This window comes from Vicia villosa, linkage group LG3 (genome assembly GCF_029867415.1).
Source record: "Vicia villosa cultivar HV-30 ecotype Madison, WI linkage group LG3, Vvil1.0, whole genome shotgun sequence".
Lineage (NCBI taxonomy): Eukaryota > Viridiplantae > Streptophyta > Magnoliopsida > Fabales > Fabaceae > Vicia > Vicia villosa.
This window is the reverse complement of record NC_081182.1, coordinates 61,087,237-61,103,913: the sequence shown is the minus strand read 5'-3', so window position 1 is coordinate 61,103,913 and position 16,677 is coordinate 61,087,237. Positions and strand designations below refer to the sequence as shown.

Below are 16,677 nucleotides of genomic sequence, written 5' to 3'. Positions count from 1 at the left end.
TACTCAATTAAAAATGACATTTGTCAATGATTTAAAATTATTTTAAATAAAAAAAACAAAATATAATTGAAAATTTGAATTTCTTTTATAAAATACATTTTTTTTAATAAGATCTTATATTTAGGGACATCAATAATAGTAACCCCTTTATGATGAACATGCAAAAGACATAGAATGGTAAGTACTCTTTTTAGATTGAACAGAACAGTAGTGGAATAGCAAACTAAAATCTTACTAGAGGCTATCTCTGATATGATACACCATACCAAACTATATCTTATGCTACACACATTTGCACACATTATAAATAATCCATACTTTATGATGATTAATTTCACATTAAACATACTTAACAAGGTGAGATTCTAGATTAAAAAAACATTGGTCATACTAATAATAGATCACACAGGAACAGTCCTAGTAGAAGATGCTTGTGGTTCAACGCTAACAGCATCATCACCTTCATCTTCTTCATTCTCCCCACTCATCTCTTCCAAAGATTTTCCGTTAGCTTCCGGCACAAGGAATGTGAAAAATATGCCAAGACAATTAATCACAGCAAGCACAATAAGAGTGTTCTTCATTCCAATCCCAGCAGGGTACCCTGCGTCTCTCTTTTTTGGATCCTTACTTTGCGAAGCATACAAGAATCCAAACGCACCTATAATTGCTCCCGCTTTCCCTGCTGCAGAAGATATTCCATGACATGTAGATCTCAACCTAGCCGGAAAAATCTCGGCCGGCACCACAAAAGTTGTTGAGTTTGGACCGAAATTCGCAAAGAAAAAGGTCATTGCGTACATAACAAGAAACCCAACCCTGTTTTCTTTCTTAGTCCAATGATTATACGGAAGCGCGAGCGCAAACATGAACACTGTCATAAAGAAGAATCCCATTATTTGAATTGCGAAACGACCAATTATGTCGATAAAAGCCACTGTAAACCAGTAGCCCGGAACCGTTCCACACAGTGCTATAAGCGTTGTCGCTCTAGCAACCTTGAAAACTTCGTGAATCGCGTTCATATCTTCGGCCGGTGGAAGCCAGCCAATATTACTATAAATATCTTTTTGAAAAAGATTTGAACTGTAATAAGCAATGTCAAGAAGAAACCAGGTCGAAGTCGTTCCGAGTAAATGAAGACCGTGTCTTCTAAGAAATTCTTTACTAAACAAACCAAAATTGTTGTGGTCTTTCACACCGATCTTCTCTACTTTCTCTTGCTCGGCTTCAAGTTCAACTTGTAACACCGTTGACATGTCTTGCGCCGCCTGTTTAGCATTCTTAGCTACAAGTGCAGTGTACCTATACAGAGATCAGATATATCAGTTATTCAATAAATCTGAAAAGCGTAACTACTAATTTAGTAACATTTGTCTATCGGAAAAAGTGCATACCTTGCTGTCTCGGGCATTTTCATACGCCAATAATAAGTTAAACCAGCAGGAACAGCACCAAACATGAGAATAATTCTCCAAACATAATCAGCTTCTGGCACAAGTGATAGTGCAGCATTCACCTTATAAGCCGGAGCCTTATAAGCATGATCAAAAGCAGTTGAAACCACAAGAGAAACAATTCCACCCGCCAAAATTCCGAACCCTTGCATAGCGAAAACCGAAGCAATAAACGCGCCACGCGTCTTTTTGTTAGCATACTCAGACATGATTGTAGCAGAAAGAGGGTAATCACCACCAATACCAAAACCAAGCCAGAATCTAAAGAAACAAAGAGTCGCAATAGTACCCTTCGCCGAATGTCCAAAAGAAAGACCAGAAGCAAGAGAAGAGAACACCATAAGAGCAAGAGTTAGACCATAAACTTTTTTTCTTCCCATTTTGTCTCCAAGCCAACCGAAGAAAAGTTGGCCTGCTAAAGTGCCACAAAGTGCAACACCATTAACAGCTGCTGATACGTTTGGAGGCAAAGTTCCTGGTTTTAGTGAATTTGGGTGTGTGTAGTATATTCTTCCGAGTAATTTTGTAACATTTGGTATGCAGAAAAGATCATATGCATCAGTGAAAAATCCCATACCAGCAATTATGATGGCTGTGAAATGGTACCATTGAGTTTTTGCTGAATCAAGAGCACTTAGAACTCCTAGTTGTTCACGAGCCATAGCTAGTAGATCTTTGGTACAAGGACTATAACTCTGAGAGAAGAAGGAATTATAAGTTAGTACTATATATGCTGCTATCAGATAGGGTGAGCCTATATTAGTTATGCCTACTTCATAGTATTTTCTTCGGAAGCTTCTAAGACGCTGAATGACCGATTTTTTTAATACATAGATGGAACGATAATAACCACTAGAAACTCACACACCACTGTGAGATTCAGAATTCTCGCAATGAAATGATCTATTTAAATCACTTTTTATTTAAAAAAATATTGAAATATATTTTTATAAAACATATTTAAAAAAAATTTAAAAGAAATAAAATAACACTAACTATTTATTTGGCTTGTCAAACCATTTTTAAATATTTTCAAAAATATTTATTTTTTCTTAAAAACTTTACATACTTGTATGAATATTATTTAAGATGTTAAATACAAAAATTTAATTAATAATGATAATTTATGAATAATTTATATGTATTTAGTTATAATATGTACAATAACTAAAAAATAGGGTAATTTTTATTAAAATCACAATAATATATTGTTATTTTGTTAAATTTACTGTAAATTTAAACATGATATTAGACAATTACAAATTTGTGTTGGTCCCTTGAATAATATTTGTTTGTTGTTATTCCAAAGACTTTTGACTTATATATCATATATTTGTCAACATGACTGATTTAAACAAAAAAAAAAATTGTGTTTTTTTGTTTTGTTTTTTAATTATCAAATAATTATAAATCTGGTCAGGATTTTTTTTTGTTTATTTACTATTCAAAAAAATATGATTAAATTTAGTTGGTTTACAATTTTTCAAATATATAATTTCTTTAAAAAATTGGTAAAGTAAAATGAAGATACTTTATATCTTTTGTAAGTTTTGAAAAGTCAGAAAGGAAAAAAAAGACAAATACATAGTAACACGTAGTTTGAAAAAGAGGGAGAAGCCTTAATTATTCAAATTGAAAATGGCATTATGTGATCAATTTTCAAACCAAGTAGTTTTCATAGGAACTCTCAAGGAAAAAGAAGAGTGAGACACTCAATGTGACCATTGAAAAAAGATAACATGCTAATTTTATTTTCCATTTTTCTGCCTTAGCTTTAACGACACTCATGATGTGATGTCTGTCTCAAAAAAGTAAAACTAACAAACTAAACGCAAACTGAAAGTTCCTGGTTAGAAGAGAGGCTATAACTAATTGAATTCATATAAGTAAACTCATATTAAAATAGTTGTATAATATATGATACATAAAAAGTGAGAGAGGGACTAACCTGTTTGTTTCAATCTTTGGAGTAGCTATGATGTGAATGAAGATAGATGATTGAGAAGCAGATATTTATACTACAAACTAGTAGTAATTTAGTCTCGTCCTACCTATCATCATAGGACTCGAGAACAATTTTAATCTCGTACGACAACCAAGTATATACCATGATTCCTTTCTGGTTTTTAAAGTTTTTAATTCATAAAAGTCAAATGTTGGTTTTAATGTATGTTTTCCGCATTCCACGTTGCATCATCTTCTTAATGTGAAACAAATAATTTATTTAAAATATTAGTTTTATGAATAATAGGAGGAAGGTTTTGACTTTTGTTAATGGCGCATGCTACTATCTCTTAAAAAACAATTAGGTGTAGTTTTTCCTAGGTACAAGAAATTAGTATAGGCATGTTTTAATGATGATATAAGTCATGCTATTGGAAAAACTAGCCATGTAATAACTTAGCTGGTGTTTCGAAATTAGGCCAATCACAATTTAGGTACAGCATCTCACCATGTTCACCAGCATACAAGAACATGCTAAGTGATCAAATTATAATCCTATGATGACAATCAAACGACAATCCACAATTTATAGCAGCTTATTTGCAATTGAATAGTTGTTCTTTTACTTAATTAATTATGTTGTTCTTTAGTTTAGTTTGATTTAAGGTTTTTACTTTGATTTCTCAACTAATAATGTTATTTAAAGTCCATTTGTTTTGACTTTTTTTAAAAATAATTTTTATAGTGTTATATGATTTGATTTTATGTAAAAAAAATTTTATACAAGTTAATTTGATTTGAATAATTATTCTTAAAATGTTATTTTAGGTTTTTCATCTTTTTATTGAATTTTTTTTTTTGATATCAAAATTTCAAAAAAAAAATACTTAATTTTGAAGTTATTTCAAATAAATTTTCATAAAAATCATTTTTGAAATGCCACTTTTAAAAAAAATTGTAATTTTGACTATGTTTTGGTCTTCAATAATGTTTATTATGCTATAGGATGTCAAAAGTAATGTTTTAATTTAGAAAAAATGAATATAAAAAAATTTGTAATATTTTTAAAAACGATTTTGTAAAATCTATTTTCAAAAATACAAAAAAAAATCTATTTTTTTAAAGCTGAAACAAACAAACTCTTGTTAGTCTTAATACTATTTTATTAGTCAATTTCTATTATATTTTGACCAAAAAGTTAATATGTGTTTATGTGACAAACATAAACAATTTGAACCATGCCTACAAATTTTGGATGGTAGAAATTACAGAAATCACGTGGATAAGGATTATAATTTTTTTCAAGTGGTTAGATGATAAATTGTTGATAAAAAGTATTTGAAGATTGATTGGCAAAAAAAAATTTTAAATTGAAGAGTGAGGTTGCTAACATAAGAGAATGGTTGAAGATGTGAATGGTGTTTTGAATTTTTAATATAATGATGAATTTAGTGTTATTAACAACTATTTTGACTAGGTATTGTATGCAAGTTTGATGTAAAAGTTATTTCTAGTTAATAAAATCTATTTTGTTAAATTATTTTGTCAAATATATGTTGGATTAATTTGAAGTTAATGAAGTGTATTATGAAGTTAGTTTGGAGTATTCCTTTTTGTGGTAGTCAATGACATAATCGTCTATATTCAAATGTCAATCCTTCATGCAGGAAATCACATGACAACAAGACAACTCTGTCAACATCCATTTTCTGCCTGGGCATTCCTTTTTGGATAGACTCACATTTGTCATACCATAATTTTTACCCCTAAGATTCCACCTCATTTGTATTTTTGCTTTGCATGAAGATCTCAAACTTGGTTGCCTTTTAACCCTCTAGCCTTTGCAGAGATCATCAAGAATCACTTTGTGTATCTTTTTCATTTTTGTTTATATGCTTTATGTTTTACTAACCACTAATCAAAATACCAAAACTATACATTGTTTCCTTTAGTTTTGTGCAAGGTAGGTTTTGAATCAAGAGCATCAAGCATGGTTTCTTTAGCTAGGGTTTGCTTCCTCGAGGTCAAAGTGTGGTCAACCATTGATTTTCAAGAGCTAATCCATCAAGGCATGATCTCTAATCTCAAATTTTATGAAAGCTCAAGGTTTGGAAGCTTGTTTCTCAAGAAACTTCAAAGGTTCGTGTGTTTATTCACATGCCTTGTTCAATAAGTTTCCTCAAGCCATTGCAACTTTGATCAAAGATTTTCAAGATTTAATCATTTATATGTTCATCATGGTACCTTGAAATGCAAGAAAAGTCCAAGTTTGCAAGATTGTACAAAGTGTTTTGACCTAAAAAGTTAACTTTTCAAGTCAACTCTTCAATCTTGGTTTTAGCTGATCTGAATGAAGACTTTGCATGAGAGAGAAGAAAAATACGGCCAGGGTTTCACATACCAAATTTTCATCAAGATTAAATGCTATTGCACAAGGGTTCTATTTTTAGAACCACTTGTGTGGGCTGCAAGCCAAAAAATCCACTTAAGTGCACGCGCACCATACCTTATGGTGTACTGTATATCACTTAAGCTCGTGGTACCTTACCATATTCCATATTCTACTTAAGTGCACCGTAACTTACAGTGTTCTATAATTCACTTAAGTGCACCATACCTTACGATGTTCCTTATTTGCTCTATCTCTCATTAATTTGTCTTAATCTGTGTGACCCTGCAGGTTCTCGCGACGTTGTCAATTATATTAAATCAAATTTAACATAATAAACAGTGAGCGGTATCAGCAACACTTCACTGCTACCCAAGTTACGAAAATGTCATGTAATGTGACAAAACCTTATCAACATAATACTTTGTGTATAATTACCCTTTTTCCTTTATGTCTATATTGAACATAAAACATAGACCGTGTCACCCTTATCCAATTCAATATTGCACCCTTAGACATTTATCCTATTACGCACGATGGGCAAATTCCATCTAGGGAACTCAGCCCCTTAGCATGTTTTGTGGAGTACCCATTAAATGTCTTTATGGTCATCCAGTTACAGACAATGTTTGATCAACAATAAAGTAGTCGACTCTACATCTAGGGTCCATAATGATTTCAGGTCGACAGATGGTATACACCACTTATCACCATGAGAATAACTTATGGCACTTTGCATAACATTCTATGCAGTATTCTCATAGCGGGTCAATCCAGTATAATTATTACTCCTAATATTCATACCTATGTCAAGACTTGATAACTCCTTATCCATGATCCATGAGATGTGATCACCAGTCTATTTTCATAATAGTTTCAATGCTTTAATATTATCCCACTTCATAATAAAGCTCGACTACGGATAATTTAAGAATAATGTCCTTATGTTTAATGAGGTCTCACGATTAAGTCACACTTAACATTTCATTATACGGACTAGCTATTCTATGGACTTTATCATTTTAAAAAAACAAACATAATAAAGAAATACCTTTTATTATTGATAAATAATTCGATACAAGTACCGAAAATATTGGTCTCTATGGTTTACACCAACAAAATGTGCACGTGATTGGTACTTGATAATGATAAGTGATGAGTAGTGATGCAAAACGACCCAAAATTGGAAGGATTTCACTGCATTTCGGTGACTTTACAAGCAAGAATTGTCACACATTTGGTGCACTTGGATTCACACAAATTCTAAAATTTTTTCACATGTATGAGCTTCATTCACTCCTCCTATAAATAGAGGAAGCCTCTGCACTCAAAACCAAGCTTGGAAAGCTCTCCAAAGCTCTACTCGAACTTATAATTTCTCTCAAAAAATTTAGAGACCGTGAACCATTTCTAAGAAAATTTAACACTATTTATTGATTCCATTAACATCTTTGGTGTTCTCTGAAGCTATAGCAACAAGAATCAAGTTCCGAGACCTTCTTAATTGTGCTAACCAAGACCACCGTTCATCCCTTCCGATCATCACTTGGACAAGGTAGATTTGAGAGCTTTATTTAATGAAACGAGATACCATAATGTAGTTTGTTTCTTCCTGATGCTTTCCCCTAACTTACCTTGCATTGGTTATTTGTTTTCATCATTTAATTTTGATTTTTCGTTTTTTGCATTGCACTGAGTTTTCTTCAAAATTCTCCACGTTCAGTTCCAATAAATGGAAATGGAGCATGTAGCTGTGTTCATCTCAATGAAACAGTCATAATATTGGTGGTTTCATGATCTAATGGAACAATTTTCCAAACTCCGGTGACCAGCTCACTGGAGAGACTGAGAATGCATTTCATGTGAGTTTGGAGTTTGAGCCAATCACATGTTGCCAATTGTTTTAATTTGATTGGAGCATTTAAATTGGATCTGGCGTGTTTTTTTAACGAAGGACTATGGTGTTCTCTCTCATCTAGACCATCAGATACGCCACCTGGATTAATGAACCTAGGTCCAATGGCTAGTGCGTTTTTCTCTCTTTTTTTTCTTTTAAAAAATTGATTTTAAATCACATTTTCATCCAAAAAAATGTAGAAAAATCTTTTTTTTAATGATTTTCTATTTTTTATTAATTTTCACTTTATTCATTAATTGGTTTAAAAATAATTTTATGCATTTTTACTTTCTCCAAAAATTTCTAAAAATATTTTGAACCTTTTCTGAGTTAAAAAATTTCTCCAAAATTTTTGTCATTTAATTTCAGTTTTTTAAAATTAAAAATAGAATTTATTCTGATGCATATCTCTAGTGTAAAAATACTTTATTCTGTCGGTGCATTTCTTTTTTTTCCTAATATAATTAGTTAATAATATAATTTATTTATAAAAATAAATTGTTCCAAATTATAATTTTGTAAAATTCTTTAAAAAATAGTTTAATATTCTTGAAATGTTCAAATCTGATAAGTTAAATTCTTCATGCAAACTTTATTAGTGCGAAATGTCCAAAATCTCCTTGCCTCCCTCACAATTTCTTTGCTTTCAACATTTCCATTCACGCTTTCTTTTTCTGGAAACGAGGAAAATGAAATACTAGTAAAAATCAAATGCACTAGGCATCTGGATCGACGAAGAAGATGAATTACAGCACGGAGTTCAGAAACCACGAAGACGACGCTTGGTACACAGTCATGGTTACTCTCGAAGAAAACGAAACCCTGAGAGTAACCTACGAGAAATTCACAGATGAAGAAGATCAATTGTTCATACCATCGTTTTTCGATTCTTTGGAAGATCTTCGGGACTTCGAGAATCGCTTCAGACCTCTCTCCATTCAGGTTCAGGATCACGAGTGTCGGAAACTCGTTAAAGGCGTTAAGGTCTGTGCTTCTCAGCATTTCATCCCCAATGACCTTCGTTTCTATGACGCCAATGTTGAATCGGTTAGTCATTTTTTCCTTCCTTTATTGGTTTTGAGGTGTATTAATTGATTGAGGGGATTTGAATAACTGTTGTATTGTAGCAGAAGAATTTGGATTGGGAATTCAAGTTTTTGTGTTGAGTTGGTATGATTTTTAGGCAATACTACTCTGAATCTGAATTTGCTTGGGAAATTGTGAATGTTTTTATAGGTGGAAGAACACCCGCATTCTCGTAAAAAAAATGAAGAGTGTCATTGTAAGTTTATACTGTCCTGGTTACATGGGCCAAATACTGGATACATGACGGAGGCAGAAATTGGCGATATTTGCACTGTGCAACCGATTGTTGAGCTTGATCCAGCTGTGGCTTCATTCCTGGAGATTGCCAAGAGGAGAATAGAATTGAAATCTGGACAAGAAATAGTGGCGTGCTGCAATGGTGAAATAGAAACTAAGAAGAAACCAAGTCTTTTCGAACGAATGCAAAAGGTGAGTATTGTATGCATATCTTTATGTTCCCAAAGTGCTCTCCATTTGTTTGCATGTTAAGAAATTAATAGTAATAGTACATGATTCTTGTATTTTCTGTGTTTGACATCATATATTCTGCTCCAGGGAAGACGGCGCGCCAAACGTACTGTTTTGGTTGACGGTTCTCCGAAAGGTTTAGGTTCTCCTAAAGGTTTATTTCTATCATTCTTTGTAATAGCAGATGTTAATGCTAAAATTGGATTTAACTCATTGGTTTTGCTTCATAAATATATTTTATGATTGCTCCCGCGACAATGTTAGGACTTTGGTGACCATGGTTGTCAAAATCAAATATAATGCATGTATTTATTTACTAGACCTCTACAATTATGTCAGGTTCTATTGGACAGGCAGATGAGTAGGAGAATTGCATAGGCATATAGTAATTTGGATTGCATAAGCATATAGTAATTTGGATTGCATAAGCATATAGTAATTTGGATTGCATAAGCATATAGTAATTTGGATTGCATAAGCATATAGTAATTTGGAATTACAATAAACAATTTATCACATATTGACCTCTTGCCCTTCATTTTTTGAGATAGGTGGACTGTGGTACAGTTTGAATGGATGGATGGTTATAGAACTTGAAATGAAAAAAGTGTAGTATCTTTTTTTTGGAGTGCTAAGAAAGGAAATCCAATGCTTGGATTTGTTTACAGAGACTTGCTTTGCTATTTAATTCTGTTTTAAGTTTGGTATTTGCCGACATCTTTGCTTTATTTCTCAAATTGATGAGTTCCCTTGCCATTTATGTTGTTTGGAACACTGTTTCTCTCTTTCTTTTACCATATCTATTGATATGTTATATCTCTTCCTAATTAAAAGGTAATAACATCTGTATTCCTTTTTAAGAGATATCTCACGTGGATCTCTATTTTATATTAGGGAAATGCTAACCAGTGCCCTCAGGGCAATGGTTAAGACCTTAAAATATTAAATTTATCTCGGTAATCTGCGTATTTAATGCCTTGAAAATTGAAATATTAAATTTTTCAACAAAATATTTTCGTTTTTTGGAATGCTTAACCATTGCCCTGAGGGCACTAGTTAGCAAGACCCTTTATATTATTATATGTGTTTTATAAGTTTTATAGATACGATTCTTCTAAGATACGACAATATAAGATTCAAAGTCTATGTAAAAAGGCTTACTATCCTCCGGAGACCTTGCGAATTTGGGAACCCGCTTATCACTTTTTCTCCACCCTTCTGCATGTTTATATAAAAAGATTCAGACCTTATTTACTATACAGCATGCTCTACACCCATTTATCATATTCATCCACTTTGTCTTTTATTCAGTCTGCAATTGTTTATATTTTTTTATCATAATTTAATTTAAATCTTCAAAAAAAATTCCTCAGTTTTTTTCGTTTTTTGGGTTTTAGTTGACCTTGATGAAAATATGGAAGATATGGTGTTGGAAGGAAAAAGAAATGTGTGTATGATACTTATGGGAAATCTTGATAAAGAATTAAGTCCATCAACAACGGTAGAGTTCTTACGCAAACATACTCAAGTATCTGCCAGTGTCTTCATATTTTCAAGTTTATCATCAGAGATATACACCAGGGGTGCCATTATGTCACAAACCGAACAAGATTTCCAGAAACTTTGTGACTTTTTGACAAATCCCAACCACATCATAATTTCTTCAACTGGCAGGTATTATGTTTGCATATTGTTCATAAACATTGATATCCATGTTATATATTTGATAAATAGCTTACTTTGGTTACTTATTATTGGTTCAACTGGGAAAAGTAAATTTGATTTGTAAACTTAAGTTTATTTTAACAAGACTTCCAAGTTTTTTTTTGTTATAGTTGTCATTTTTTGTAGTGTAACAACAAATAATCCAAGGTAAGAGAATTATGTATATGATTGTTTTCGTTTGCCACTCAAACCTCTTTACTGTTTATTTTTCAGGCCATGGACGGTAATTGAAAAACAAGTGGGCCTCAGAAATATCAAAGCATCAATAGGAACATTTCCTGGATCAGAGGTAGCTTATGCACAAATTTATTGCTTCCTCTTTACCACTAAATGTAGTTCTTTGCATTTTTTTAATTACTGCAAAACTGTTTCTTTTCAGGATGTAGCACAGGATGGAAAGAATAGAACTAGCAACAGTTTGAAGGTTGTATATTCAGGAACTCAAGAATTCAAGAGAGCTAGTGCTCTGAGGGAATTGTTTTTGGAATTTTTTGATCAGCAAGTACGGCTGCACAAGAAGCTTGCTCTTCTGGAAGGGAGTGAGTTTGAAATCTGAAACGTCCCCTTATTGAACTTGCTTAACAGTTAACATAACATCCTCTAGTTGTTACCGGTTGTTGTATGTAGTTTTGCAGAAATTGTTAATATAACCATTCCTGCTTAAGCTTAGAGGACAATAGAAGTAGTAGATCCTAATTTCCCTTATCACAACATTCCTCAAATGGGATAAGAATCCATATTTGAATATCTTAAGGTAAATAGTGACCAATATTTGTTATATTCAACTTCAATGGTAGGATATCTCTATTTTGTATAGAGCAAAGACAAATATTTCAACATGACTTTGTGTTAGTTTAATTTCTCTGGTTTTGTAGTTTAATATTTCCTTCACCAGTTTGGACTCCTTTGTATTTGAAATACTAGATTTCATTATTCAAACATCATCACAAGGTACAACAACAACTTATTACAGAAACAATACAATTCATGATGGATAATTTTATAGGTAAATTTAATAATCACTACCTAATTAAACACTTATTTTCTGTCGTCCCTTCATCATTTCCCCCCTGTAATCCCAATTTTTCACCCTCATTGGCCTCAGAGTCTTAAACAAGCTCCAAAACCATAGCAGATGCACCACCACCTCCATTGCAAGCTGCACCAACTCCATATTTCCCATTTTTAAGCTTTAGCACCTGCAAGTAGATGAATAAGACAATTAATCTTAACTGTATGTAAGGATGAGAAAAAGTCAAAGTAAAAGCATTTTAGAGTCTAGAAAGCAGCAAAAAATTCCTATACTCACAATAATAACAAGATAAAATGAAAATGTGTATAGTTATACACTTAGACATGCATAGATACATACCCCTAAAAGTGTCACTAGCACACGAGCACCACTGCAACCAAGAGGATGACCCAAAGATACAGCTCCACCATGCAAATTTACTTTCTCCTACAAAGTAATAAAATAAAACAGTTTCATGTCAGTAATTAGGGAATTAGTAAGGATTATATCTCATGCTTCATATTATATCCTTTAAGCGAGCGTAGAAAAGGTTTCAAGAGAGATATAAACTCACTGAGTCAAGTCCAAGAAGTTTCTGATTTGAAAGAGTCACAACCTACAAAGGAATCACATGACAGCAATTTGAATAATTTAATTTCACACCAGAATAAATTGACACAACTATCACTAGAATTCGCACAAAATTAATCCTACCGAAAAGGCTTCATTAATATCATAGAAATCAATTTCTGAAGCATCCAACCCAGCATTGGAAATAGCTTTAGGAATGGCAAGACTTGGTGCTGTTGGAAATAACTCTGGTGCCTGAAAAACTCAGCCTCAAACATATGAGCATCATCAGCATCAGCATATATTGTTCATGATTATATGTTGTTTGAATGTACCTGAGCAGCATCAGCATATCCTCTGATTTTTGCAATAACTTGAAGACCAAGCTTCAATGCAATCTCTCCACTCACCAAAACTAATGCAGCAGCACCATCACTGTATAACCAAAACCAATTTCAGTTTCAATAAACAAAGTCTCATAATAATGTCATAGATCATATTCCTTCATATACAAATTACTAACCTCATGCTCGAAGCATTACCAGCAGTAACAGTTCCTCCGTTCTCCTTAAAAACGGTTGGGAGTTTGCGTAACTTTACAGGATCATACTAGCGCAGAAAAAGAAAATACAAAGCATACATTACGTAACATTCAAATTTATCCAACTTTGTACGTAAAATAACTTCCTAACTTCACAAATTTCCTGCTACAAATATAACAAAAACAGTTTTGGCTTAAGTTATATGTATGGTTACTTTCTCTAGACTTTCATCTTTATCGACAATAACTGATGGTTTTCCCTTTCCACCCGGCACTTCAACTGGGACCATTTCCCATTTAAAAGCACCACTTTTCTGTGCAGCAATTGCACGCTCATAGCTCAAAATTGCTGAGTTATCCTATAAAAAAATTCAACAGAAGTGTAATAATTAATCATTGCAAAAAAACTGTGTGTTTGAATCAAATCAACCCTATAAAATAATATACCTGTTCTTCTCTTGTTAATCCATACTTTTCAGCAATAATTTCAGCACAATCTCCCATGTCAATTTGATTATACACATCCAACAAACCGTCTTTCAAAATCGGATCAATGACTGTCTCGTGTCCAAGACGGGATCCGTGTCTGAAATTTTACTATTACTTCAGCAAAAATCAATCTTAATAGAACTGTGACATAACATAAGAGTAAAACTTTAACTAACCTTGCATTTGGTAAATATTTCGGTACATTAGACATATTGTCCATGCCACCACCAACAACAATATCATTTATGCCTAATTGAATACTCTGAACAGCAAGAATCGTAGCTGCAATAACCAACCACAACAAGTTTAACATCTTCTCATTTGTTCTTTAGAATAATCCAAAATCAAAGTTAATAATAACACATCACCTTTAAGTCCTGATGCACAAAGTTTGTTGATTGTAGTGCACACAACAGTATTGGGAATTCCAGCTCCAAGAGCAGCTTGTCTAGCAGGAGCTTGGCCTAAATTAGCACTAAGAACATTCCCAAAATACACTTCTTGAACAAGTGATGGATCAACTTTTGCTCTTTTAAGAGCAGCTATACATAAACAAATCAATCAAATCTTTAGATTTTTTTCAAATCTAATTATAGATCTAAGTATTTATGGTATACATATATTTATCAAAATCATTTTTTTTCCTTGGTGATAAAGTAAAGTATGATTATACCTTCAATGGCTATAGAACCTAGCTTGGTAGCAGGTATAGATGAAAGAGCACCATGAAATCCTCCCATAGGTGTCCTTGCAACACCAACAATGCAAACATCTTTAAAAAAAATAAAGAAAAAATTGTGAGTTCACATAATAAAAAAGTCAATAGTATGTTTGGATTTGCGCTGAGATCTACAGAAACACGATGTGACATCGTGACTCAGTAGAACTCATCGTTGATCCAAACATAAAATATGATAATAAATGAATTAAATATAGAACATAAAAAATTGTAGCTATATGAGTGACCTCTTGGTTTAATAGATTCAGAAATTGCTGCTGCTGGAGCCATTGATGAATGAAAATAAAATCTGTGAATCAAGATATCAGATATGGATTTAGTAACTAATTAGTAACTAACATAATCAGTTAGTTCTAACTTGATTCATACAGTTATATACTATAGTTGACTTTTAGTATCATATCATAGTGTGTGTATAATTTTTATTATTTTTTCACTAGATTAATTTGATTAACAAAAAACAATACCAGAATTAATAACAGCTAGAGAATCAAAATGAAAAAAAGCATATGATAAAACTAAAAGAGAAGATAATTTTAGTGGTTGGAAAATGGATAGTGTTTGTTTACCACAGTGTTTAGTAGTGTTGGAGTTGTTGGAAAATGAAGAGAAGCACACACACAGATATTGGGAACATGTTAATTTATAGAGTATGATGAATGGTGATGTAAGGTGACACGTGGTTTGGTTTGTTTGTTTACAAAAAGTTGAACCAATTATTGTATTCTTCAAAAAGCTATACACGTGAACCATATGGTTTGGGAACTTAACCTCAATTCATGGCCATTGTTTTGGAATAATAAGGTTCTTTTCATTTCTAAAATAACTTTGTAAGCATATCTCAATTATTATGCAAAAAAAGTAAGAAAATGGATGTCAATATCATTCAATTATATTATTTATAAGGTAGAATATCCATAATTTTGCATCTGTGCTTTTATATTTAATGTCTCTGCACAACTATCAACTGAACTGAGTTATTTTAACCAAATAAATACTGGTATTATTTAACTCATCTTAGTTTAACCAAACAAATACTCTTATCATTTAACTCATCTCAAATACTATATGGTAACATTATTCTTTTCAAATATTAAAATATTTGATTTATATATTCATCAAACAATTAATTTATTTAAAGCTACCCACATTTTTTGAACCATTCAAAAGCTAACAAAATAAAAATATTCTTAAAAACAATTTATAAGGTGTTCTTTAAATTTTTTTAACAGGTTTGATAGACAATATATTATTTAATAAATAAGTAATGTAAAAACTGTCATTTTAATAATTTTATTTTTCAATTTAGGAAATTTATAAAAATTTATTTTGCAAACGAAGGTTAACAATAGACAAATGAGTCCCCTCCATATGCCACAAATCAAGATATGTAATCGACTGTGATCAAGACAATTCAAAGCCATTGGTGGAACTATGTGTACTGTATAAAAATCAAAAGAGCCAGAGATTTGAATGAGAAGCTAGATTTTAAAGCAATGATAGTGAGGGGCAAAAGTAGAACTACCACATATGAATGGATTTATTTTTTCAAAGAAATTCAAACGTCAATTACTATAACTTATGGGTTAAATAAAAAAAATAAAGATACACATTTTTCAAACTTTTTGACGTAAGATATTTATATATGCGCTGAATATGCCCTAAAATTAAATTAAACTTTGTGTAGATTTACCCGCAACACACACGAAAGAAGATTGAGATTTTATCCATCTTTGTCATTAGATTGACATTATTTGCAGCTTCCTGCTAAAACATGAAAAATAAAATAAATCAATTATAAAATTGTTTTAACAAATAATGTAACATGTTTAATAAAAGAAAATAATGGTCTCACTAAACCGGTTTAATTAATAGTTGTATAGATATATGAGTGCCAGACGCGAGTTTAGAGTTCACAACATTTCACTTAATCATCTTTAATAATTGAAATTCATAGACACAATAGTCAATTGCTTGAGTTTGGTAAGAATATTAACGTTAGAAAGAAGAGTTGAACTTCCAACCATGCTTGTGGTTCATATTCGCCTAAGGGGCAAATGTTCTAGTATATCAAAAAGTCCTACATCGTTTGGGGCACTCCTAAACTCAACACTGCACATTTTTAAAGGACAAGACTATGACAAATTTCGACACTCATAGTAGACAATGCAATGCATTTATACAAGCAATGCATTTATACAAGCTCTATAAGTCCAACATCGAGGATAACAAAAATCAAGTAATGCTAACTACCTTTACTAACTCACTAACCAACTTTTAAAATGGAAATTTGAATTACAAGTCAACGTCATCCCTTAATTCAATTTATCTAGAGATACCATGTCAATTTTCTTCCAAAT

At 32.0% G+C, this 16,677-nt stretch overlaps 3 protein-coding genes across 4 annotated transcripts; 1 reads left to right on the top strand and 2 right to left on the bottom strand.

The window, feature by feature from the left end:
• Positions 1-170: 170 nt before the first annotated feature.
• Positions 171-3,557, bottom strand: LOC131661627 (low affinity inorganic phosphate transporter 1-like). The gene is made up of 3 exons (XM_058931231.1): positions 3,406-3,557; positions 1,398-2,152; positions 171-1,305 (listed from the first exon to the last, which is right to left on the bottom strand). The coding sequence occupies exons 2-3, from the start codon at positions 2,117-2,119 to the stop codon at positions 402-404; spliced, it is 1,626 nt and encodes a 541-aa protein (XP_058787214.1). The 5' UTR covers positions 2,120-2,152; positions 3,406-3,557; the 3' UTR covers positions 171-401.
• Positions 3,558-8,300: 4,743 nt separating this feature from the next.
• Positions 8,301-11,790, top strand: LOC131661625 (uncharacterized). 2 transcript variants are annotated; one of them, XM_058931229.1, is made up of 6 exons: positions 8,301-8,734; positions 8,924-9,202; positions 9,329-9,377; positions 10,639-10,915; positions 11,180-11,255; positions 11,346-11,790. In XM_058931229.1, the coding sequence occupies exons 1-6, from the start codon at positions 8,429-8,431 to the stop codon at positions 11,520-11,522; spliced, it is 1,164 nt and encodes a 387-aa protein (XP_058787212.1). In that variant the 5' UTR covers positions 8,301-8,428; the 3' UTR covers positions 11,523-11,790. The 2 variants fall into 2 exon arrangements, with proteins under 2 accessions (XP_058787212.1, XP_058787211.1); XM_058931228.1 differs by having other exon boundaries at positions 9,329-9,395; positions 11,346-11,782.
• An 81-nt stretch (positions 11,791-11,871) lies between these two features.
• Positions 11,872-14,978, bottom strand: LOC131661624 (acetyl-CoA acetyltransferase 2-like). Its single transcript, XM_058931227.1, has 13 exons — positions 14,887-14,978; positions 14,545-14,606; positions 14,252-14,350; positions 13,947-14,120; positions 13,755-13,860; positions 13,537-13,675; positions 13,305-13,448; positions 13,072-13,157; positions 12,884-12,983; positions 12,693-12,803; positions 12,553-12,594; positions 12,339-12,425; positions 11,872-12,165 (listed from the first exon to the last, which is right to left on the bottom strand). The coding sequence occupies exons 2-13, from the start codon at positions 14,585-14,587 to the stop codon at positions 12,076-12,078; spliced, it is 1,221 nt and encodes a 406-aa protein (XP_058787210.1). The 5' UTR covers positions 14,588-14,606; positions 14,887-14,978; the 3' UTR covers positions 11,872-12,075.
• Between the last annotated feature and the right edge of the window lie 1,699 nt (positions 14,979-16,677).